Below are 27288 nucleotides of genomic sequence, written 5' to 3' on the forward strand. Positions count from 1 at the left end.
TCCAACACTGTAGGCTGTGCCAGAAAAGGAACCCAGTTATACATTAGGTACCTTTTCTGTTTTTTCTTTAAGGTTGGACATTTCATATTTAATACTACTATGACAATGAGAAAGCTGTAAAATCAAGTGCTTAAGTCAGAAATTTGAAAAGCACTTCTAACAACATTACTGTGAGCACGATGTGCATGCGAAGTATTTCTATTCATCTTTCTCTCATTAAGACTTGGATCATTATGAACTCACCGGAACAGTCCTACAAGTATCAGGAATGAATAAGAATTTCCGTAATTTCTCTGGTGAATTTCAATTGCTTGGGTAGCAGTAAAAAGGAACTTCTTCCCCCTTCACCAAGGAGGCACTTAACCTGCTCCCAGGCTCGGTCAGCTCCACTGGCCTCCCTGCCCGTTTTCTTGGGTGAGAAAAGGGGCCACCAAGCAGAAGGACAGAGGGAGTTGAAGGCAGGACTGACCCCCATACACTACAAAAAGAGTATCCTTGCCCCTGTGAACTCCTTAAATGACTGCTCATGAAAAGATATATATAGCTGCCAAATTGACCAAAATACCCACACTTGAATGCCCATCTTTTCCATTCATGGAGGAGAAGTCAAGGGCTCTTTCATCACACTTGGCAGTACGCTGTCACAGGTACCCACTATTTGGTTTATTTCTACGTAAGTACAAAACCTAAGAGTGGCTGCACTACGTCAGACTAAGGTCTGTCTAGCCCAGTGTCCCCTGGTGACTGTGAACTGTTTCCATCCCCTGATCCTCCACATCTCTGGGCAGAATACCCGTTTGATCCTCTGACCCTCATACCCTTCCCCTTATCTTGTTCCTCTACACACACAGACACACACCGCTCCCATCATAAAAATACTTTTCATTTTTTTTCACCCTCCCTCTCACCAGGCGGGTTGTGGGGCTTTGTTAGGCATGCCTAGGAAAGAATATACAACCAGCAAATACATATATGTGATGCTCCCTCAAAGTATTTCCTCAGTCTCCAGCTACTTAAAGCCAAATGGCTTCTGGAGCCAGGTGTGGTTTTTGGAGGTAGACTTGATGCTGTGAAATACACAGGCTGAGCAACAAGGTCAAGTTACAGCTCCAACTCTGCACCTTCAGTACCTGCTCACCCACTGACCAGTGCTTTATAGCATCATAATTGCACTATTGACATTTTCAAACACCTGTGTCTTATTTTTAATTGTCTTTTTACACTTGTACCCATTACAACTGTGTAAGTGACAATTAGTCACTTCCTTTCTACAGTAGGTAATTTTTCTCTAGATCCTAAAGGGAGTAGAAACTTCTACCATCATTTGCAGCAATGAGTGGCATTGCTGTTTTCACCTCTTACTTAAAGCATTACAAGGTTTCCATTCAGTAAGATGAGAACAGCTTAAGAAAATTATCTTCCTCCTTTTCTCCCCATTAGTATAAAAGCAGAATAAGGGCAGGCAACAAGTATTACAATTTAATAACAGCGGTGCCTCATCCATGAATTTATTTGAGTAGCAGGGTCACGTTACCCTAATTCTGTTGACTAATAGATCAGGATTGGGGACGAAGGGGATGAGTTAACTTGGGTCTATGACAAAACAGATTTTATTTTCTTAGGCTAGGATTATTTCATCTTTGCTAAACAGCTATTGTCTAACCCTAATTTTGTCTCCTGTCCTGCAACACAGGGCAGAAATTCTTAGATTGACAGGAGAGTGACTACTAGTTAAAAACCTGAAGGTCTTTTCATATGAAGAGATAGGCTTGCACAATTTACTAGGTTGGAACAAAAGCAATTGACAAGGCACGAGAAATTTAAGATCAGAAAATTAACATTATGCTTTTTAATTACTTTTGAAATAGACATTCTGTAAGTCCTATGTACTGGTGTATCACAAAGAACATTGCCTCAAAACACTGCCTCTGTAAATCATCCTCATTCACAATGAAAGGCCAGAAAAGCAGAAGCGTGGCAAGGACAGAGGAAGGTGGGAGGGCGACGTATGCTGACACCTGAGGAACACGGATGAACAAGCACCTCGAAAAAAAAAGCACATTTGCCTTTCCTTCTGAAAGAAATTGCATAATATCCTGTAGAACTAGACAGTCGATTTACTTTTCTAAAAATGTGTGTAATAGGAGTACCACACACAGCTAAAGCAAGTCTCCCAAAAAGCTGCTTCTATCTGTGCTGGTAACAGTTTAACATCATTGCTATTATCATTTAACACCACATTTGTTCATTTTAAGCTTCAGAAAAGAATACTGCTCTGCCACTTCAGAAACAAAGCCGCTCACAAAGCTGGTATAATAATTACAGCTGTAAACAGCACTGTAAAAAACACTATCAGGATACGATGACTTCCAGGTTCAACATGTTAAGGTTTCAAAACTAAGTAGTTAGAAGATGACTCTTATAAATTGAGCCATTCTAAAGGTCTGTGAGTATCTCCTGATAATGCTAAAAATGATTACAGTATTGCCTTGTTCACTGGTGGTGCAAGTAGGGGACATAACCTTGGTTTATAGAGAGTTCATGAAACCCACCATCTTTCTGGACATTGAAGGAGGATTCCATTAGTTTCACCCCAAGCATTATTTCAGTTATCTGAAAAACTAGAGCTCTACGCTTTTCTACGATACATTTTTTTTTTTTGCTTTTGACACCACCCACCTCAAGCTCTCAACAGCAGCTTTGATCCAGATACAGAAAGCCTGGCAAAAAGGAGGCGGCAGGTTTTCCCGCTCACATCTCCAGCAGGGAGATTCAGCATCCCGTGTAAGGGGGTGGCACTGCACTGGCCGCAGGAGCACACCAAGGAGATGAGTACTCAGACCTGAAAGCCCAAGGCTGCTCGCGAGGGAAATGCCCCAGGAAGATGAGGATCCAAGGGGCTTGTTAGAGCCGTGGGCCTGACGCTCAGGGGAGCTTGCAGTGCTGGCCCCCCGAGCAGCGAGGATGGGGAGGGAGCAGTGTGGTGAGGGAGCCTACAATACACTAGGAGATGACGAGGAGGCCCGAGGGACTCCGTGTCAGCGACCACCACCTGAGGGCCTTGAGTTTACGGAGAAGGTAGATGCCCACACAGTGCAACACTGAGGTTGTACAACACACGTAACGTCTAATTATCCTGAGATTACTAGGTGTTTAAAAAAATAGAAATAAATTCCCCCCCACGCCCCAATAAGATAAACTTCTCCTTTGGCTTTTCATGTGTCAGGTTTCACAAAAGCAATTTTCTTTTTTGCAGCAGAAGTCAGAGAAATTCACTTTCTAAAAAATTTGTTAACAGAAAACCTCGAGCTACAAATTAAATGCCGCAGCGCCACAGAAAGCTGCTTGTTATCTCAAAGGAGGTTCTTGATTTTGTACCATAGTGAACACATGAAGAAAAAAAAAGAACAGGTCAGAGGTGGGTACAGACTTTCAATTAGGAAGAAAAAATTAAGCAAATAAACTAGCAATGAACAGGCTAAGCATCAAAAAACGTAAACAGAACAAGCAACTGTAACACCAAACCCAGTCATTTATTGCCTCTCTACTGCTTAAATCAAGCCTTTGGCAAGTATTAGGGATAAAGCAGTACATTTTCTCAATGCTGAAACTGGTAATCTCCGAGGAGACAAACTGAAGGACCTGCAAGCCAGATAAGAATCAGGTAAACAGAGAAAAAGGTACTCCCAGGTTAGGAGTCTTATCAATACTAGCTTTATCTAAGGCCTGCAGCATTCCCAGGTCTTGTAATATTCCCAATACATTTTCTAAAATGAACAGGAATTAGTGTTCTTTGCCAACAGGGCAGAAATCTAACACGTAGGCTATTCTATGCCTTCTCATTATGACGATAGAAGTCCACCTCTCTAAGACTTTTCTGCCATGCACAGATGATGATTTGAGGGTTTGCCCACAGAGCACAGTGCAGAAATCCCTAATACAACCTGCATGAGTAAGACAATATGCTGTAGCACAGCTACACGCTGTTCCTGCTCCTGTGTCACTGCAGCTGTTGGCAAGATGCTGGGGCTGCAAAAGCCTTACAGCACAGGAATAGCACCAAATGAGCTCTGCTAGGCTGTTTCCAGACTCAAGCCTACAGAAAGCTCAGGTCCTACTGTGCTGCAGCCTCCAGTGCTCTCGCAGGTGCGGTTAGCAAAGGCAGAGGTAACACACAACCTTAGAAGAGCTGCTTTTGCATTTGCTTTCATTGCCTTTCCCCTCAAAAGTTACTTCTGTGGTTAAAAAGAAGAAACTTCAACTACCCCTGGTGCAAGGTGTGTAACAACAGTGCAGAACTGGGAAAAAAAAAAATAGGGCAAGGTGGGGGGAAGCAGAGCCTGAGAGTAACAGTACTGGATCAGGCTAAAGGTCTGCTTCGCTTTCTCCAGCAAAGCGGCCGAACGCAGACATCCATGAATACGCCTAAGGGCAGAGCACACATGCACGATTCTCCTGGTGGGTATGCATCCCAGTGTCCACCAGGCTTTTGTGGCTTGAGGTCTCTTATATCAGATGTCCTCTCAGTACCCTTTGGTGGACTTTCTTCTACGTACCTCTTTGGTCTCCTCTAAGGTCATGTAAGCCTTTAGCAAACACCACCTTCATGTGCATATCTTCTGGCAAGGAATTCAGCAGCTCCATTACATTCCGAGTGCAGAACCACCTCTTTTTACTTTGAAACTCCCTCCTGCTAGCTTTACATCTGCTGCACATCAGTCTTGTACCGGCCAAGGCAGCAAGTATTTGATCTCCCTCTACCCGTTTGATCCATCATTTAAGACTCTAATTTGCAATACTGCAAAGGTCTGAACCCATCAAACGTGATCGTGCTGGTAGGTGGGTGAACTGCAATAATCAGCAAAATCCCTCACAGAAGACAAACACAATTTGTGGAGTCATGATCTGCGATGCCAGGCACGGCTGAAATTTCTGGGATTTCTCGAGGGTCAGAAGGGAACACCAAGAACTGAGATACGAGCCAAAACCATGCTTCTGCTCAGTGCAGTACTTCAACAAGCTGGATGCAGACATTGCTGAAGGACAGAACAGGTTTGTGGGATTAACTCTCGCTATTTTATATCGGGTTCTGTTCTCAAGACAGAGACTGCATGACAATAAATACATCAGTGCTGCTCAGGCAAACATAAATACTACAGTATTCATATAGTATACTAAAATAAACAGCCAGACCCTAAGGACACTACTGCCAATTCTTAACTTACACAAGTTTTTAGAAAATTTATCTCCAGTTAGTGTTGACCTACATTAAATCCAAGTCCTTTTCACTGTTCTACCAGTGCACTTTCCCTGGTTCTCCACAATACTTACTATAACCAGTATGATAGACTTTGACCACATATACCTTGAAGCAGGAATTGTTGCTTCTTTTGTTGCTTCTTTCTGTGTTTTAAAAGCTACAGATGGAACCTCATTACTGATTATGGTTCCTGGAAAACTACTGGGAAGCTCGTATTTTAAATTTTGTTGCATCTTTCTGCCAGCAAAACCAGTTGCATTTGAGACAAAAATTGTTTCTGTGGCTTGAAAACGGTAGATTCCACAACGAAGTTACCTTCAGCACTGAGTTTCAAGCTAGTATTTAAATTAATAATTACTGTTTTATTCACAGAATCACAGAATGTTTGGGGTTGGAAGGGACCTCTGTGGGTCATCTAGTCCAACCTCCTGCTGAAGCAGGGTCACCTACAGCAGGCTGCACAGGACCTCGTCCAGGCGGGTCTTGAGTATCTCCAGGGAGGGAGACTCCACAACCTCCCTGGGCAGCCTGTTCCAGGGCTCCGTCACCCTCAGAGGGAAGAAGTTCTTCCTCATGTTCAGATGGAACTTCCTGTGCTTCAGTTTGTGCCTGTTGCCCCTTGTCCTGTCACTGGGCACTGATGATCACTTTTCAGTTACAATTTCACTTTTGAAATATAATTAATATATGTTAACCACTTTAAAGTGGATGAAATCGAGTGTGCATTTAGCAGCTTTATACAGTTCTGTGTCATAAGAACTCTGTGCTTTTAACAAAAAAAATTGCTGATTTTACCGCATGCAGTTCAGTGTTTATCAAAGTGCTTACACTGAATTTCAACTATTCCAACACCTGAGGGTTTTTTTATTGCAACATCAGAAAATGAAGCAAGTGTGATCTACAGACAATTCAAGAGTTATGTATCTGTTTCTGCAGTCAAGTATGTACATTCACAACTGCCAAAATTTTAATACTAGGTTCACACTATATTGTCTGCAGCAGCTCAGATAATTTACTCCTTTTACCCAAAGTCAAATCAGAAATGGTCCCAATGGTGCCTCTCTCTTCACTACAAGGCATTTGTATTACTCACTGGCAGGTTTAGGGAACAGAGATGACTAACACCTTGTCCTAAAGCATGATAAGTACTGAAGGCTGCTATTTGCTATAAACTTACATCAAAGACTTTAAGAGATGAAATTTGGATACAACAGGAGTTCAGTTGGCTTGAAGGAAGTTCAGGAATTTCAAGCAGTAGGTTGCGCAATGAGGCTCCTTGATGTACACATTCTTGAAGAAAAAAGTGCATCTGTAGTTTGTATACAAAGCTGATATACCACACACACTCCCCAAAAGCAACATCATGCTTTCAAAACTCCATTCTCGAAGCTCAGGCAGCATTATAATCAATTGCTGCCCATGTAACTTTCATTTAATGCTCTTCCACAAGGACAGTACATAAGTACATCTGCTTTTACGTGAGAATGCATTTCTTTACTATATCATTCTCAACAGACTACACAGGCTCAGAGCAGCAGCTTCTGGGTATTTTTATTTGGGGGAGGGGGGGCAGGTCACACTTTAACTAGCAGAAATGCTTAGTTTTCACAGCTTCTGTAGCCATGACAGCACTTACAGGTAGGTGCAAGCAAAGACAAGGGCAAACAGGAGCTACATACACATATTTGCATTTAAATCACTTGCTCAGCATCATATAGGAACACAAGGAGCCAATTCTCATTTCTCTTTTCACAGAATCACAGAATGTTTGGGGTTGGAAGGGACCTCTGTGGGTCATCTAGTCGAACCTCCTGCTGAAGCAGGGTCACCTACAGCAGGCTGCACAGGACCTTGTCCAGGCAGGTCTTGAATATCTCCAGAGAAGGAGACTCCACAACCTCCTGGGCAGCCTGTTCCAGTGCTCCGTCACCCTCAGAGGGAAGAAGTTCTTCCTCATGTTCAGACGGAACTTCCTATGCTTCAGTTTGTGCCCGTTGCCCCTTGTCCTGTCGCTGGGCATCACTGAAAAGAGTCTGGGCCCATCCTCCTGACAACCACCCTTGAGATATTTGTAGGCGTTTTTAAGGTCCCCTCTCAGACTTCTCTTCTTCAGGCTGAACAAGCCCAGCTCCCTCAGCCTTTCCTCATAGGAGAGATGCTCCAGTCCCCTCACCATCCTCGTAGCCCTCTGCTGGACTCCCTCCAGTAGCTCCTCATATTTCTTGAACTGGGGAGCCCAGAACACAGTGCTCCAGATGGGGCCTCACTAGGGCAGAGTAGAGAGGGAGAAGAACCTCCCTCGACCTGCTGGCCACACTCTTCTTAATGCACCCCAGGAGACCACTGACCTTTTTGGCACCAAGGGCACACTGCTGGCTCATGGTTAACCTGTCGTCCACCAGGACACCCAGGTCCCTCTTCGCAGAGCTGCTCTCCAGCAGGTCCGCCCCAAGCCCGTACTGGTGCATGGGGTTGTTCCTCCCCATGTGCAAGACCCTGCACTTGCCCCTGTTGAACCTCATCAGGTTCCTCTTCGCCCAGCTCTCCAGCCCTCCCTTTCCTTTAGCTGAGCGCGTAGTTTCCTACACCCCTTTCACATTTAACAGAAACCTACCTTCAGGCATTAAACAACATCAGTTGAATCCCTGAGCACTGCTTATCAATCACATGGACAAATCAAACAGGATTTTTGTATGGAAAAAGTGATCTAAACCTATCAAACTGCATATGCAAAAGGAGCTCAAATTCAGTTCAGGCAAACTTGTTTCAAGCATGCCTTAAGTCCTGAATATTTTGACTGTAACCATATAGCATCACTGAAGGCATTACGAACACTAAAAGTTCACATGGGCTCAAAAACCAACAGGGATACTTCATAGAAGGAAAATCCACGACGGCCTGTTAAACAAAACACCATCACACCTGGGTTTGGATCTCTCTAAGCTGTGAATCATTAAAGGCTGGAAGAAGTATTCTGGAGAGGCACGACTATGCTTCTGTTGTTCTTATACTCAAGGCATCTGCAATTGTCCACCATTGATGACAGGATACCAGCTGGACGATCTTTGATCTGACCCAGTACCATGTTGCCTCTCTCTGAACGGTAGCTAGCAGAGTGGCAACACCGTTGACATCTTGCCTTTTGGTAAGTGGTCTACAACCAGCCCAATGATAAATGTGATTTAAAATGTCATATATAATCCTAACGACTTCGGACATAAGAAATTCTGAAGATTGACAGTACCTTCCCTATGTAAAAATGTGGGGGAGCTTTTGAGGGATGCAAGTCAAAGGACTGCTGAACGTCATCTCATTAATTTCCTTTATTTACTTTCTAACTACAAATAAACCTCACTTATTTTTATTACAGTAATACCTAAAAGCAGCCACTAGGGTCTTGTTATGCTAAAATGCCACATAAATACACAAAAGACATAGTCTTTGCCTCAAAAGTACTTGTTTTAGGGCAAGATAAAGTAGACAAACAGCAAAATGGAGCACTCAATAACCTGAATTACTTGAGAGGTAGTTTGGAAAAGTCATCTGAGTTCCATGACGATTTTCAGGGAAAAAGTGAATAAGCAAATAAGTGCAACTGATGGCTGAGAGTCCTCCTATAAATGCCCTGGTGTAACCAACTACCATCACTCAGAAACTGAATCCATAACCAGCTTGATTCCGTCAAATGGGTGTAGCACTCATCTTGTCAGCTTATCTAAACAGCTCACAGCATACAGTAACTCATTCTTCTGACCCAAGCAAAAATACAAACAACTAAACACGTGGCCATCTTAACACAATATACGTAGAACAAGGGTGAAGAGCAGACAATTCAATCATTCAAACGCAAACCAAAACAGAATACGAATATCCAAAAGCCAAACCAAATCAAGGGTGCATCCCTACCAGTAAAGAACATCAGAGAAATGCAATGTAAGTATCAAAATTCTGATTCATTTTAGCAGCTAAACTCTCAAGATCTGCTTTACATGCAACATCCCACGGCAGTGAGTCTCACTGTTCAAATGGTATAAAATACTAATCTCTAGAAAGTAGCCCTTCATAACCTTAAAGCCACACCAGCTAACATACAATCAGACTGAAGAGGTTTTAACAAGTAACTGTAGAAAATTGCAAGTTATAAAATACACCTTGAGTTCAGTACAAGTCTACAGATAGTAACATTTCTAACACGAGTCTTTTGATGTGCTTAAGCCGGTGTAATAAAAAGTACGACAATACAAAGAATTCCCCTCCTACTCTTAGCCAGACACACAGTATACAGTTCTGACAACACTTGACGCTGAAATGCGATTCAAATACATGTCACATATTAGAAAAGACAGACACCTCCATGATAAAGTGTCTGAAAAACTACTTGCAAGTATACATTTTGAACACCCACTAGCATTAGTCTTATATTTAGGTATTGCTTTTTAAGAAAGGCAGAACATGAGATTCTTTCCAGTCCATCTACTATTTCTGCCATTACCACTTACAAGTGCCAGCCCAGTCCCAGCGCTATTTAAGCCGTGTGCATCAGAGGTAATCCTTCTACTAACACAACTGAGATTTGTCTATATATTTTGTATTAGCTGTGTCTAGTTCCCCAGGTTCACAGGCTCTTACTGACATTGGCACTTATTTGCGCTAGTACATTAATGATATTTTTGAAACATGTCTTTCTTTAATAAAAGCGGAAATGGGAATTTTTATTAAACACTACTTGACACTAAGAGTCTCATAGTGTCATGTACCTTTCTGGGAATACCAGTAATGTAAGCCCAAAGAGTTTAGCAGAAGAGAAGGGAGCAGGCTAAGAACACAGCCTCAGGCGAGCTCTGCTCGAGCTGCTGGGGAATTGCACACACCTGTGTCAGAATAAGACCTTCTGGAACGGTCTCCTTCAGCGCCTGTAAAGGAAGCCTGCACAGACTAGCTCTGACCTGAAATTAAATCTTTAGATTTCTAAGGCTACCTGATATCTTATCTGATACAAGCATGTTGCCCATTTCACAAAAAAATATTAATCGAAGGGCAATACTTGTATTTACTACTCTGAATGGTGTAAAAACCCCCACTTCTACCACAGCAGTTGCAGTTTGAGAAGCACTCTTAGAAATTTTAACTGTACTTAAGACTTCATTGGACTGACTTGTGTCACTGGTAGGTAATGTCTGTGAACTAGTCATTTTTGACTCTTTCCAAAGAATTTATAATTCTTTCACAAGAAAGATTTTTTTCACTAGAAAAACTGAATGAAGTGCAATACCAGAACACTATTTTTTCTGACAGCTTAGTCTATGCAATTAAAATCAAATAACCAGACTTGGAAATCTGCTACGAACTTTCCAATCAAGAGGAAAGAATTCAAACTAAAAGATACAATGAAAAGAGCTGAGAAAAAAAAAAAATCTGAAATAACATTATAAAAAAACATTACATTTCTAACGTTCTCCCTCATAATTTTTTTCCCCTTCATTTAAACAAAAAATTGTTCATAATTTAAGCTTTTGGTCACAGCAGACAATCAGTTTATGAAGTAATTCTTCAATTTTATGATCATCTGTTCTAGAAATAAAACAAAAGCCTCCTTTTTATTTTTAATCTACCTTTTTAATCTTGAAAAGTAAAACTGAAAAGCTGTAGTTAAAGATAATTTCTTAAGTGTTTCAAAGAAAGCGTTCACACTCACCAGTGCTGCTGCTTTCAGATTTTTCTTCTGGTTGGCTTTCTGGAAAAAAAAAAAAACAAACCACAAATGAACAAAAAAAGGAAATGTAATATTTCTGTGTTGATTATTTGAAACTACATCTAAAAAGTGGGTTGCAAAGCAAGGAATGATAAATTATGACAAAACTCATAACCACTGGGTTTGATTAATGTTTATAAATCTACTTTCTGAAGAATCATTTGCCACAAGGAGCAACAAAAAAATATCTCCTTTACTACCCAAATTCACAACCTAAATGAGAGAACTCCATTACACCTCTGACTGAGCTCTTCAGGAATGAAGTTACACATTTACACAAACCAGTAGTAGGATTATACTTATGCAATGAATAGCATCCATTTATCTCTCTGGTCACTCTAGACAAATGAGTATTATTTTTGCATATTTAAAAAAAAAAAAACAAGGTTCTGCAAAAGAATGGCATTAGGCAAATTTTTGAACTCGATCAACCTCTTCTCTGCCCTTTCCACGTATCACGCAATGATTTTTTTCCTCAATCTTTTTCCCTTTCTGAGGACTGGCCCTTAGATGTTCCTACAGCCCCACTTGTTAGGTACAAAAAAATGCACATAATCAGAGATATCTCCTGTTTCGCAGAGCAGAGAATCGACACATGCATGAAGGAAAAATCTAGACACCAGTGTTGCGAAGTACCTTGCCAAGAAATTATCACTCAGGTGAATGGCAGAGTCAGATTCAGAAACAGCTTTCTGCATGAAATCCCAGTCCCACACTTCAAGATACTGCAGGCAGCAGGTGTTATTTTGGTGAACTAAGGTCTGACACTTACCAAGTCCTATGAATTTAAGCCCCTGCATAAATATGTCAACTTGAAATTTGACTGCTCCTCCTATATTTCTCCTTTTTACATATCCTCTAAGGTAGAGAATAAAAAGAACATTTACATTTAACTGAAATACAGTTAAAAACGGTAAAATGTACTTGTCCTTAGCTTTCAACTCAGACATGTCACAGCTATCATTACACACTACTTACAGGCGAGAGTGAATTACTTGCTCTGCCTCAGAGAGTAATTTTTGAGTTCAGTTAGTTTGATCATTTCTGCCATTTACAGGCTGGGTATTAACAGAACTGAAAACATGAAATATTTTACCAAACCTTTTTCTTGCCACTGATTCTTGCTGGCTTTCATGGCTGATGGCCCTGTTTATTCATTGAGGTGCCTGACAGCCTGAGAACTAATGCAAATGGAGAAAGCAGTATCTCACAGATCCTTCTTTCTTTACCAGTGACTGTCCTTGTCTTAGTAGCTGAAGGCATGCGCTTTCTCGCTGTGTAAACATCATAATATGGCCTCTGCCCACCCATGAGCATTCACAAAATGAGTTAAGATCCCTGCCAACTTTCAGATATACATGCAAGACAGCCTGTTTGCAGAAAACCACGTATTTTCTCATTGACTTTTTTATGTGTGTGTGTATTTAGCACATTTACAGCATAATGTTATTACCCAACCACCACCCTAACCCAGCTGTACCTTAACTGAGGAAACGTTCAGTACATACACAAGAAGCAATGAGGACGTAATGAAGAACATGCAAAATATCAACCCCTGCCTAGACTGAGATGTGAGAAGCAGCTGGATTCAAAGCTGCTACTTTTTATCTCTGTTTCAACGAAAAGACTAGCTACCTAGCCAAAATTTCTGCATTAAGACACCACAAGTAAAAACTGTTAATGGCATCTCCGATTCAAATAACAATAAATGTGTATCATGGCTACAGGAGGAGTGTGTGTGTTTGCTTGTATGTAGCGACAGAATCTGCCCTCAAGAGCAGAGACAAAAAGTCAGACAAAATTCAAGTCCTGCAAAGAAGTGGTGGGTTTTTTTCATTATCAGACAATTTGGTTTTGTTATGATTAGGTCACAAGTCTCTGCCTCAAAATTCTTCTCACTACTAATATCATGAAGAAGGTAAAGTGACTTGTACCATGTCTACTCAACATATTTTACCAATGCAGACCACAGCTGTTCAACCTCCTCCAGAACATGCAAGACTAACAGACAAACGCCAACAGGTTGGGGTTGGTTGGTTGGGGTTTTGTTGTTGTTTTTTTATTGAGGGTGGTTGGTATTTTGCATATACATCAGTGAGACTGAAAAAAACAGAGAAATCTAAGGTCACTGAAGTAGGCAGAAAGCCAATTCTATTCCCATCACACTGAGCCCATTCTAACATCCCATATATTTTGTGCACTATATCCTTAATTGTTTAAATTTCTACAGGAATTAACTGTCTATAGTTTTAAAAACAAAAATGTAAAGGGAATTAGGAGCTTACCCCTGCCAGCCAGCTGAACCCACTTTACAGTAATTTGTTAATTCTCCCAACACTCATATGAAGTAAATAAATAAAATTTCCATTTTTTAGAGATGGAGACATGTTGTAAGCAGTTGCAGTTGTTTTCTAAATGGACCCTATGCCACAATAATGCATATGAAATCTTAACCCATCAAAATGCTGTCTGTAATCACACTAGCTTGAATCAGATATTCTGCTGTTCTGATCATGGGTTGCATCTTCTTTATGATCCTCACAAATATTTGGAAATTTGCATAAACACCAGAACACTGAAAGGCTGCTGCTGCTTCTGTTTCTTTTGCTTGTGAGGCTGCTGATAGGTTTTTTTTCTTCTGCTAACAGCAGTCCGTAAAAGACTGAAGTACATAAAGGAACAAAGAAGCATTAAGTAAGACCCTAAAGCATTTTTGAGACTGGAATGTGTGGTTGAGTGACAGCCTGAACAAACAGAGACAATTGGAAATGCTGTTAAAGTCGACAGGTTTACGTCAAAACTCCTCAGCAGGCAGAGCTAAGACGGCAGAACGATGAGGGAGGGTGTTTATTTCCTAAGTAATAGTTTGATGAGAAATTTGAGAAGTCAAACATTCATCTAATAAGACTGGAAGTAGTATCACAAGGCATCGAGATTCCGAGCACTACATATTTTACTGAAAATAGTTAAATGTAATTAAAGAAGTAACTGCTTTAATGAAAGAAAGAAACCAACCTCTTTCCAGGATTTTTATTAGTGTTTCTTTCGTTCACATTTCTTTAAATGGCTGGATATAGCTGATATTTCAAAATACAAATATACAAAATCCTGAATACAAACCTCTGAATATTCATTTTCACTGGAATACAACTGCACACTGTAAGATATACAATAGGTGTGATTTATGTACAAACTCAGAAAAGTTCCTTTCATATATAGGAAACTGTATAAAGGGAAAACTCAAAACAAGGAGACAATATTCAAGGAGTGTGGGAATAAAGGAGCTATTGTAAGGTGTATAGGCAGTGTTATGTGTAGTATCGAACAAGAATACAAAAAAAATTTAACTTCATGAATTGAGATTCTGAAGTAAGAGAAGGCTTCAAAAACTGGAGAAGAATGTCATGTTAAGAGCCAGCAACCTTCTGCGAGGCATGAAACCGTGAAACAATCCATGCATGAATGCTGCTCAGAAACAAAGGTCTGGTAGTCATTCTGTCAATGGAATTCTCTAAACACTTTTTACTTTCAGTAAGATGGAATGAGCATGAAGGAATTTGAAGTCACTAAAATAGGTATTAAGGCAATCCCACTTATGAAGGGGGAGTTGTGAAGATATATTCAAAATTTCAATAAAATGAGTCATCTCACCCAACTTTACAGAAATATCTTGTACTTTATTTGGTCCTACTTTGTAAAACCTTCCTCTCCACCCATCACTGCTTTACAGTTAGGGATGCAACTGCCTGCCAAGGTCTGTGTTTTCCCAAGTCACATTAGTAGCACATTTTTCCAAGAACTATTTTGGTAAGAAACTTTTATCATTATCTATAACATAGCTGCAATTTTATGTATGTTTAGAGCCAGCAATTCTAAACTACCTGCTGGCAGAGAAATTAAGAAAAAGGCAATTAAAGCAGTAAGGGAATTCATTTATAATCACAATCAGAAAAGTTTGCTGTTAAATGTTTAATAAAAGCATGTTCACATTCCTTCAACCAAGAAAGAAACTGTCAAATTATAGCACTTCCTTATGCCAGCATGTCTGCCAGTATGAAGCTCAGAAAAAAACAATTTTAACCAAACACACCCAGTATCAAGCCCATGACTTGCCCCTAGACAGTTCTTAGTTATAGACGAATAAGAAAAATTCATATTGTTCAGTACAACACATTGAAATATATGCAAAATGCTCTCCTTTCGTCCCGCCCAAAAAATTACAGCTATGATAGCTGATGACAAAGATAAGATAAAATGACTGGAAGCACAAATAGCATTGTTGCGTAGCAACTGTTGATGTACATATGGTGATGTTTATGGAACAGAATGTAGTTCATATTTAATGCAGAAATAATACTGAAACCAGCCTAGACAGCAAGACCTAGACAGCAAGAGACAACTTTGGATCCCTCTGCAGTCATCACAGAAGCCACGCTTCCCGCCAGCCTTGCTGAACTGATGTTGAACATCGAGCACCATCACAGGTCTTAGCGATTTGCCCAGCAATGTCTCACATGTGCAAACAGCCTTGCAAGGGCAGTAGGGAGATATTTTGCACCTAATATTTTCGGAGTGCATTGTACTACTCTGTATAATTCGTTGGAGCTACTTCAACACACAGAAACGGAAAAAGAAAAGAAACAGGAGAAACCCCAGAGTTAGTCTAAACAGAAAGAGCACCATGTGTGAAAGTCAGTATAGACCAGCTTTTTAACAGTATCTTGGATGGGATCCATTTTATCCAGCTTTACCTTAGCTCAGATCTAGTACACACACTGCAGAATACCAAGAAACTGCAGTTCATTAGCCTTTGGACATAACAAACAGCACCTCAGAAAATCCTACTGCTGTCCATTAACTAACATGGGACCACAAGAGATGCAGAGGTTTACAGTGCTAAGAACTGAACGATTTCTTCCAACTACCACGTGTTGGAAGCAAGTTTCGTTACGACAAAAGAAAACAAAACCCACAGGAAAGCCATTCAAAAGTCTAGAAATTACATAATGTAGAAAATACTAAACTACTTGTCATACTTGATCTCTTTTGCTTGCTCTATGACCTGACGAGTCAAAGCTTTGTCATCTCTCATTCATTTTCTGAAAGACCATCAAAAAGATAGTCACTGCAACATAAGGATCCCAGGATTACAGGACAGCACACAGAACAGATCTCAGGGCTTTCAATGTGCTCCAGAAAAGCGGAAGAAACCCCACCCAAACCCACAACCAAAAAACCTCCACCTTTTACAAAAGAAACTCAACTGGTTTATGCCATTTGCTCTATTTTAGGTAAGTTCAGTCCTCCAGAAGGTTACTGAGAGCAACAGTGCATGAAGCACTTTTTAATCCATATTTCATTTGCAGAATTCCTCAAACGCGTCCTTCCAGATGCAACATTAGCAATGCCATCTGCAGTTCCACACCAGCTTAATCTTTGGCCCATAATTCAAATTGGCATGATTCTGCTACATGGTGCGCTTCGCAAAAGAAAAAGGAACAAGATCACCAACGCTTTTCACAGAAATATCCCAATTATAACTTGAAGACAAATACTGGTCAGTGAACATAAGAATGAATTTCATTTTCCTAAGACTGTCTCTTACTGTGGATTGACTGATGTGCAAAGATGTGCAAGTTTTTATGGAGTCTTTTTTTTCCATGGTTGATATAATGTTTTTTCCATGTGGACTTTCTGGCATCAAATATGGTAGCAGCTTTTCTTTCAGTCGGGATATCCGTATAGTTTCATTCCACTCTTCAGACACCTGTTTTCACACTAGCCATAGTTCACTAGGAAATTTGTTGAAATTGGCTGTGGAGCGCTAAACATTGGTGATACACATTTAAACACAAAAGTGTAGCTGCAGGAACACGGTGTCTGTAAGACATCTGACTGGGATTTGGAATATTTGTGTCACATTCATCTTTACAACCGAAAAAAGTCATGCAAGAAAAGCACATTAAAGTTTATTTTCGATTGTACTGCCAACGCCGCTTTAACACAACAGCAACACATTTTGGCCATTTTGCATTTAAGCAAGTTTTCGTGAAAACTCACTGACTGCACGTTATGCTTGCTAATCTCAAACAAAAACAGTTTTGACAGGGTCTACGCTTATTCACTGCTTTATTCCAAACATTTCTCATTTCACTAACTACCCTTTGCTCCTGATTAATATAATAATGTCTAGTCCATATATCCATGGTCCTTGAATAACATTTTCTAATTGCTAAGAAATGCAAAAATGTTAATTGATTAAAAAAAATTGGACAGCTTCTAAGTACCTAAAGGTTTCGAGACACTGGTATTACAGATGGTAAAAGAGAAATAAATGGGGATCTTCTAGCTATCACATTCTAATGACTTTCATTCTAACTGATGACAAATATTCTACATTCAAGTTAAGCATCTGCACTCACTGCAGCTCAAGTTATAGGTAGAGGTGTTTGAAGAAATATTTTGTACCAAAAGGTGTCTTGGGAAGCAAAACCCCATGGGATCTGCAGCAAACATGCAAGAGTCACTGAATGCATACTCTAAACACATCTTCCCACCTGAAATATCTCTCTTTTGTCAAAGAGGTTCTGTGGTTGAGGCACAGAGAAATGAAACAGGATGAGGTACTGTTACTAAAATGTTTGCAACATTCTTGAAAACTTGCTCCCTAGCTCTTTCCACATTTGTAATCTATGAATTATAAAATCCAGCATTTTTAAAGTGTTGCAAGTCACACACATGAAAACACAATTTTTTTAAATGAGAAAAAGCAGTAACACAATTACATTAGTTTCAGAGAAAGGGATAACAAATGAAAAGTGCCTAAGTTGTAGCATAAGAGCTTGTATTTCTAAACACAACTGAGACAGCCAAGCTACTTGTACCTTAATATCTCAATGCTCAGCCATTAAATCTTTAACATAGATTTTAAAAGGGAGGTGGTCAAACTTACTAAGTATTCTGTCCTGTGAGTTATGATTCTCCCTCCTTCATTTATTTGATAAAGCCTGACACTGCCATCACAGCAGTTACCTGTCAGTCGCGGAACATCAAAACATCAGAAGCCGGTCACGCCGTAGTTTTCTGCCCCACAGAAGGCAGAGGTATCAAAAAAACATTACTATTATTTGCCTTCTGGGGACACCAAAACCTAAGTGCCTGAAACTGAGATACCTTCTGCAGACAATGAGGTATGGTCTGCAGACACCTCCCTTCTCTCTCTAACATCCAGAACCTGACCATGTAATCTCAGTAGAAAACCTTACAGCACATGGGAGTTACACGCAAGGCAGTCTGCTGAAGTTACTGTACGGTGTAACACTACCACGTCTCCTCAGTCTAACATGCAATTTAGGACGTATGATCTTGAATATCTTGATCACTCATACAGCTACTGAGCTGAACTTAAGGCAGGCCAAACAGCTGAAATCCAGTGAGAAAAATGATGATCTTACTGCTGCGCTGTTTGATATTATGATCTTATTAAGCTTTAATACACTTAAATCATATACATACTTCAAGCAAATGTGGAGAACAGATATGTTTATTGCTAAAATGGATCTGTTAACTGGACAGAGGAAGAATCAGCATTCTAATAAAATTATATTCACAGCAGAGACCAATTCAAGGGAAAAAAAAATTAGTTGATTTCAAAAGTTGATGGAAACACAAAATCATTTTTTCCAGCAAAAACCCTGAAGGGGAATACACAATGTACTGCATTCCACACTCGCTCTGTTCTCTTCAGCAGACCCACAGCTGAAATGTACATGATAACCCTATGTGGAGAACTTCAAATAGTTGCTCAATCATGTGAAGAAAAGAGACAGACACAAAAAAAGTACAACAGTGCTATGTACGCCGATAACAACAAAACATAACTAAAATCTGTCTTCTGAGTCTTCTGGCCTTTACATCATTCAGTTTATTTAAATAATGCATACTGGAATCATAACAAATAACTTTAATTCTAACTTACCTACTGAAGTTTCTGTGAACACTGTTAAGGTCTGTCCTCCCACACTTTGCAAAAGAAATGGATGTTCCCTTGGTGCACTGACTGAAGCAGGTTTTCCTCCAATATCACTGATGCTTGCAAGCTCTTCATTCAAAGTAAATGACACCTAACAGTCACAATTACCACAGTGTTACTAAACAGACTCAATTACACAACTTCACGAGTCACAGGAAACAAAAAGAGAGAAAACGCAAGTAATGTATCACATTTCCATTTCAAAAACATAAGGAGAGTCTTACCATATTATCTCTCAGTGAAATACAAAATTCAAAACTTTCATGTACTTAACCAAATTTACTCATCTTTTAAAAAAACTGCAAATTACTTCCTCCTGGAGTCAGAGAACAATTCAATCTTATTTGTTAAAATGTAAGGCATAATAGGTTTTCAGACATTGCTGAGTGCTCTAAAATGTTTTACACAGCCAGCTAGCTGAGTTCCAAAAGAAGTGCTAATGTACCACAAGTGTTATCAGCCCAAGGACTCCTGAATTGCTTGGAGCCCAGAGAGGTTCAAATACAGCTCCTTCGCTAAGTTTACATTGTATGCCAAATACAGGAGCTGAGGATGTACTGGGGGGGACTGGGTAACCAGAAGCCCTAGCCTCAGGACACAGCAAAAAACCTGAAGAGGGACATTTCAGACCAGCACTGCGTGCTTTTCCTGTGGGTCTTGCTTACCCTCATGCTGTCACACAGCAACAGGGTCCCTGGGAAGCCACCCGTTGTCATGGGGCTCCTCACAGCTTAGCTCGGCAGGGACTGCAAAATAAGCTTTGTGGCTTCCATCAATATCATGATTTTGGTGTGGCGCTCACAAAATTAGGGAGGTTGGCTCATATTCCAGCCTAGCAGGGTCCAATCAAACAACTAAAACTCCAGTATAACTCTCTCCACTTACTCTAAAAGGAGTCTGGCCAAGCTATCAAATGGCAAATTCAGCTTGCTTTCTTTCCTGCAATTCTTTTTGTTCACAGTTTCTTACAGTTCAGTGACAGACCTACGTGGTATTTGAAGTAATTCTAACACAACTTCCCTTATCGCCTATAAAAGACACAGGAAGTTACTATCATTCACTGAGGCTGCCAATAATAGCAGTTACGTTTGCATGCAGAAAAACTTTCAAGTTGCTTTATACTTGGTAGGACAGACATACTTTCTGAAATTGCAACCCCAAGTTCTTCTGCTTTATCATCATCGTCCTCCTTAGTTCTCAGCCTTTTGCACTAACATATTTCAAAATGTTTAGAGAGAAGGCCACTACTACGATTGCTGCTTACAGATGGGTAAACAAACTCAGGGAAAAAAAGAGACCAGATGGACGTCCCGCAGTAAGCCTATGGGCAGAGCTATGAACAGAACTCTCTCCTCTCAGCTCTGTGGTACAATGCTTCATTACAGGTGTAACAAAAGATATGTGACATCAGAAACCAATATGTTCTAAACAATTTTTAGAAATCAAAATATAACACATTCACAGCCTTTGTATTTAGTAATTACTTACTTCCGTTCTTCCTTGATTTCTGCAAAAGAAAATATTTAATGTTTTAGTTTCCATAATCTAATTTCACAAGTTTAGCTTCCCTGATAAAAAAGCAAATTCAAATTCTAGTTTTGTTACTCATCTTCACTCCTGAGCTGCTCAATTTTTTTTGTTATGCTGATGCCCAAGAATAAATGGGAAAAGTCAGCAGGTGAGAACAGAAGCAGCAAAATAGCACATAAGTAAGTTAAAGAACATTCTCCAGTTAGATGTGCATATTTCTTGGGTTTAAGAAATCAAATACCATGTTATGGGACACAGCCACTTCCCAATATAATTTCATATATTTTATGTATTGATAATCACTATACAAGCAAGTATCTTTCAGGTTTTAGAGACATATGCACAGTGTTTGCAAATAACAGGATTACATACTACAAAAGGTGCAATACAATCTATTTTACTGCAGGTAACTCCTATGTACAATGCCAACAATCCGAGTATTGCAACCAATAAAGGTATAGTAAAGGCTTACTTGGCAATCCTTAGTTTTCCCACTTCACCTCTTCCTGAAGCTTTATTCCACTGCTGTGACAAGTATTTGGGGACCTAAGAAAATATAACAGATTTGAAGAAAAGCAAATTTAAAAATTCTATATAAACTGTGTATAAACTTTAAATGCATTTACCCTGACCACTTCAGAATACAGTACAATCTAAATATAGTAGAAAATATATTCTACTAGGGAGAGCAGGAGAACAATGCAGCACAAAAGTAACGTCAGGGCTGAGTCCCAAATGAGGACTCTACACTGTAACACTCTAGTAGAGGACTCTACTCAGTAGAGGACTCTACTCTCGTAACCCTTGAATCTCAAATACTATTATCCAATCATGACAGGCAAAAAAGATCAGCATCATATTCTTAAACAAAGGAGTCCCAATAACTTTATCAAGTAATACTATGCTTTTAAATATTCATTAGAAACTCTGATCTCTCTATGAAGAACAAAAAAAAACCCCAACAACAACAACTGACAATGAGAAGTTAGGAAATAACAAGTCAGACCAAAAGGTGCTGTGAAGGGAAGGCTTAGAGTTTGGGAACCTCAGGCACATTCAGCAGCAAACCGTAGCCTTGCTCCCACCAGACGCTCACTTACTCAGCAGCAGAACTACCCTGCTCAGATCTGTCTCCCATAACTCACTCCCACCCCTCCACTCTGCTGAGCAAGGCCTTTGTGCAGATGGTCGGTATATAGAAAGAGCAAACTGATCTGACTGGGAAGTGTGGGTGACTTCTATATTTTAGCTGTGCTGACTTTATATTTAGCAAGTGGAATAACCAAACCAGCTCCCCAACCCATTTTCTCAAGCGGCTGCATAAAGCAGAGGTCAGTGCAGGGACAGGAACAAGCAGTCTTGCTTAACCTGACACAACCCAGGAATAAAAGCTGTTCCAGTGATGCTGACTCACCTACACACACACACTCCAGTTACAGAGGTTTTGGCATCTACAGCCGCGGGTGGCCGGGGCTCACGATGGACAGTAAATGCACCTACGTAATCAACCAACAAGCTGGAAGCTGGCTGTCCAAGCGGACCCATTTTTCCTCTCTTCCTATCAATCTAGTGTTAGCTGAAATCACAGCCTGCCTCTCCACTCTCTGGCCACAATGTACCAGCTACCTACTGCCAGGTAAACTAGACCCCAACAGGTGGCACACCCAAGGCCAGCCCCAACACCTTGCTGCTGCTGCCGCACCGCCAACCCACGCCCTGCAGACTCCCAGATGTGTCGCGGACATGACGACGGATGCACGCCTGGGTGCAGCAGCAGCAGCACTTCATTTTTCTGGAAAGAGTAATGCCAGGAGATGGTGCCCAGCCACTGGCAGTTACCTTGGTTCTCCCTAAAGACCAGGCAATCTTAAAAATTATAAACAACATTTATTTTGTGAAATCCAAAGGTTAAGTCTTTGTTTCAATATATGGTGCTATCTCTGTTTAGCTGACAAACACCTATAAATCTGGGCACTTGCATGAGGGCACAGTTCCCCAGGACTTCAAAAGATGCCCTACACTGGTGGCTGTCACCGACCCTGTCCAAGAGAGGAGCTCCCAGCTCAGCCCACATGTCCGTCTGTCCAGCTCTGGTGAGGCGCTTCAAGCTTTTCAGTTTAGCCCCAGGGGAACTTCTTTACCTTCTCTGCTCCACCACTTCTAGCCATGTCTACCTTTCCTTGCAAGAAGCAAGATCAATCAGTTATAAGCGCAGAGCATAAGGTTTTGCAGATCACATAGATTTGCAGATCACAGGTTTTGCCCCCCCCGTTCAGCAATTATGACTGTCTTCTCTATGACGGTTTTTAATACAGACTGAATGTGACAAGTTAGTACAACAAAAGTGAGGTTGGAGCAGTTTCCCCCCTACACACAACCTATTAGATGTACAAGTACTGTGGCACATCAAGAGATGGAATACAGACCTGAGGCAGTAAGGACAATCTCACACCTGACTATTTAAAACTAACTGTAAGATGTTCAAGTTACAGATTTTTTTCAAAAGGAAATAGCTGAAAGCAGTCTAGCAGAAGCTACTACTTCCTATGAACCCCTTTCTTTCTAAGAAGGATGCAGCAGTTGCTGGGAGAACATCATCTTAAAGGCCTACAGAAGTCTCAGTGTCTAGCAAAACAGTGACTTGCTAAAGGAAAAAATCATTTACTGTTCCAATGCCACGTACTAAAGAAGTATTCCAATACAGGAATTTTTAATCTTTTTTTCTTCATATGCTCATGACACATCAGGACAAATCTGTATTCTTTATTTTTGCAGCAATGTTCTTTACTGGTACAGTAAAGTTTATTCTGGCTCACACAGTCCACAGCTACTGAAAACATCTGTGCCCACGTAGAAACGGTGTGAGACACAGCCAGTGAGAAAGAAAAATGCACTAAGTTACGCCTGTGGCATTTTCTGTTTCAAGCAGCAAAGAGGCACTTTGTAGTCTGATTTTCGTCTTGCATAGAATAAAACTAAGCCAAGTTTCACTGCACAGCTGAGGAGGTGAAGAGCCTGTTCTGGTAACTTGTTGACAAACAGCAACCTGCTAACTTCCTAAAGCTCAAATGAATTTAACACTAAGCTTGCATTGACCTGTCATTCTAAAAAACCCAGAAAACACCTCGGTACTGGCACTTAGTATGTTCCTGCAGTCTCACGGCACCCCATGAAGTACTGTGGAATAGCTAGAAAATTCAGATGTCCTTCAGCTGCTCAGCCAAACTAAATGTCAGTCCAGGTTTCCATAAAGTCCTAACAGTGGGTCAAATATGCCACAAATGTACAACAGAAAGCCATGAATTGGCACAATCTACTGACAGGTACTTTTTTTCCACAGTTTTCAAAGTGGTAATTTTCTACAGTGGATATCATGCCAGATCAGATACCATTTTCTTTCTGCAGCCAAGATAAATGCTATGACATGTGCCCCAGCTGACTCAACAGAAATCTTATTATGTGCTCTCACCTAATCTGTATATATTTATACTGCCAGTAATAAGGTAGACACACATTCAGCATGAGTGGACGAGAAGTGAAGGACTCTCATGCTGTTAAAATCACTGACTTGCTATATAATACAATCAGACAGGGAATTTATTCAGATTAAGAGGTTGCAGATCAATCATACCTCTTTCAGCTGCATGGGAAACAGTTGCAAAGAGTGCAATTAATGATCTTTCTGCAGTCAAGGGCTATGTAGAGAAAGAAAAAGGGTTATGAAGGACTGTGATCAAAGGATTACTTCTAGCTATACACAGTTAGTTCAGTTAAAACCAGATGGTACTTTCAAAACCGTGTGCTAAACTCTGTAACTCCATGCTAATGGTGTAAACAATCACAGGAAAGATGAAATAAAGTCTTACACAGAATCACAGAATGGCAGGGGTTGGAAGAGAGCTCTGTGGATCATCTAGTCCAACCCCCTGTCAAAGCAGGGTCACCTACAGCAGGCTGCACAGGACCATGCCCAGGCAGGTTTTGAGTATCTCCAGAGAAGGAGACTCTGTAGAGTCTTAATTTGCCATTTATCTTAATTTATAGTCTACACTGTAGACATCTTAATTTGCCACTTTCTTTTAACTTTAGTGTAATAAAAGTTTAATTTATGGAGAACAGTCAGTTTTCAAACTCTTAAAACTCCTTGAAAGAACGTACATAAAACAAGAACAACCTGCTTTTACAGAGCAGAAAGAATTTCCAAAGATCCCACAGCAGGACTTTGAAAAATACACACCCACAGGAAGACGGACTTGCGGACAGAGTATGTGCCATACCGAAAGGCTACTGAACGTTTTCAAGACAAGTGGCCTTTATTCTGGGATTTGTAGGTAAGAACACTCTTCTCTACAGAAAACATACAATTTAATCACGAGAAGAGATCTGGCGCACTAAATAGCATCACTCCAAGACCTCTTCAAACTGCTGTTTTCTTCTTGCTACTCACACCACACTTACACCCAGGCTCCAGCACATGAGGCACCCTGCAGGTAGCGTACGACACGACGGCCTCCGCTCCACACATCTTTCAGCTTATTCACAGCTTCTTATCTGCCTTTAGAACAAAACAGTCAAAACAGGCCCTATCTTGTAGTAAACCACTTCCAGTCTTCTGTATGAAACTAAATTAGCTCCTTCTCTGTATAGCACTCCTTATGCAGTACGTACATCAGAAACAGAGGAAGGCTGATGTCAGGTTCTATGCTTTCATTTTGCTTTGAACAGACAAAAAACTTTTATAAAGATACCATCTTTCTAAATAGAGATCAATGCAGCTGATTAAATAAAAAACTAAACCATCACACAAGGAATAAGAAATTAATGATTCTAGTGGCTAACACTAAATGAGCTTCACTTTACCACAAGTACATAACCAACAGTTCTTATAATATTTCCTTAACTTAGTTTTCACTGAAAAGACAGAAAAAAATATTCCAGTTGCTTTCTGGGCTTGTACTAAAGCGATTCACTTGACTTCTCGTAACTCCTCTTACTGCTCATGCTGCTAAAGTACTCATCACTACACTTTTTTATTGCCTGTTAAGTAGTCTCTCTGGAATACTTCCTGTGCTAGCGTAATACATACTAAAACGAAATTTAACAAGCCAGTTTTTTTATTCCAGCAGACCTGATTGCTCTCTCCCTCAAAGGAAATACAAATTCAGCCTCATTATCCTAGCTAGTAAAGATAAAAAGTACAGGTGCTGAACACTGTCATGCCTCTGAGTGTGTTGAAGGTCCTAGTAACAAGAGTGGTTCTTTCCAAGTTTAGGTCCGACTGCACATCCCTTGTTACTGTCTACCAACATTAGCAACTTTGTAATTTTTAAGAATTTTTATTATACAAGAAGACAGCCATACTATAAATTCAGACCATGTGTATGAAGGATTACATAACACTTGGAGAAGCGATATTTAAGCATGCCTCTCAGCCTAGTTTTCTCATAAACCAGGTAGCACCCTGTGCTCACAAGGTGGCATGAACTAGAAGCACAGGTGTGCCTGAAAATTCCTGGCTTGCTTCAAGAACCACCAAACTGTATCAGACTAAAGGACAAGCAAATTCAGTGTCCTGTCTCCACATGCAGCCAACAGCAGCACTTATGGAAGAGCAGAGCATAAGAAGAAAAGGTATTTCCCTGGCACACTATTCTTATTACTGTGATCTTTGACTCAGCAGCGTTGCGGTATGAAAGCATATTCATTTTTAGTATCTCAATCTGATTTTCTTGCCTGAAATTGCCTAATGGCTTTCTGAGCTTCTGTGAAGTTTTGACATTCACAACTTCCTATCACAACGAGCTCCAAAACTGAACTACACATTGTGCAAAATGGTACCTGCTTTGTTTGCTCTGAGCCCCAGCAGATGAACTGATTCGACACACCCTTAATTCTTGTGTTAGAACTGACTCTTCCCTACTCAGTTCTCCCCTGTCCACCTATGACGTTACTCATTACTTTACAGACCTCTGTAAGATTTCCAAATCAATCTTCTTGCCAGCCTGAAAGGTAACAATGTATTTAGGAGTTTCCTCCACAGCCGCCATTCCTTGTTCCCCAGATCATTCCCAGTGCCCTTCTCTGCACTGTTTTTAGGTCTACTGTATACTTTCCATGACAGAGAATAAGACAGACCAGAAATACACACAGTATTCAGGATACAGACAATATGATGGCATAATAATATGGTCTCTTTTGTTCTGTTTGTAACCATGCCCAATGTTGAATCTGCTCTTTTGACATGCCATTCTCAGTTATTTACCTGTACTGCTACACTAAACCTCCTTTCTAATGACAACAAGCAGCAGAGACCAAATTGCCGTGTAAATATTGGGACAGTTTTTCTCTGTGCACATCAGATAAGATTTTTCAACCCTGAATTCCACCTGCCATTTTATCATCCTCACACTCCGTGTCATGATGTACTTCTGCAGCTTTCTACTGGCAGCTTTCATTTTCACTGTCCCAGATAAGCTATTACAATCAGAGCACTATGCAGTGTCCATTACGGTTTCATGAAACCAGACGTACAGGTGTCGGTACGTAAGAGGAAGCCGGATGCAGCGACCTACCCACCACCAGAAACCCCGCACAGCAAAGGAAGTCTGAAATTCCCCATCGTTTTCAAGGGCCACAATAAGATGTTTCGCCAGTTGAACTATGATGGTCTCACAGCCCGTCACCACCCAGGATCATTTTCTGGGTACTACCCTG

The 27288-nt window shown here is 40.5% G+C and overlaps 1 protein-coding gene across 1 annotated transcript in view; it reads right to left on the minus strand.

Moving 5' to 3' along the window:
* The window catches only part of GTF2F2 (general transcription factor IIF subunit 2), a 101983-nt gene that overhangs the window by 72185 nt on the left and 2510 nt on the right, over window positions 1–27288 (minus strand). Inside the window, exons 2-5 of the mRNA XM_075422195.1 lie at window positions 21047–21120; window positions 20533–20551; window positions 18991–19135; window positions 10956–10994 (exon numbers count right to left, since the gene is read on the minus strand). Of these exons, the coding sequence (XP_075278310.1) occupies window positions 10956–10994; window positions 18991–19135; window positions 20533–20551; window positions 21047–21120 (277 nt within the window). The remainder of the gene's footprint in view (window positions 1–10955; window positions 10995–18990; window positions 19136–20532; window positions 20552–21046; window positions 21121–27288) is intronic.

The sequence above is a fragment of the Opisthocomus hoazin genome, chromosome 1 (genome assembly GCF_030867145.1).
Source record: "Opisthocomus hoazin isolate bOpiHoa1 chromosome 1, bOpiHoa1.hap1, whole genome shotgun sequence".
NCBI classification, from domain to species: domain Eukaryota; kingdom Metazoa; phylum Chordata; class Aves; order Opisthocomiformes; family Opisthocomidae; genus Opisthocomus; species Opisthocomus hoazin.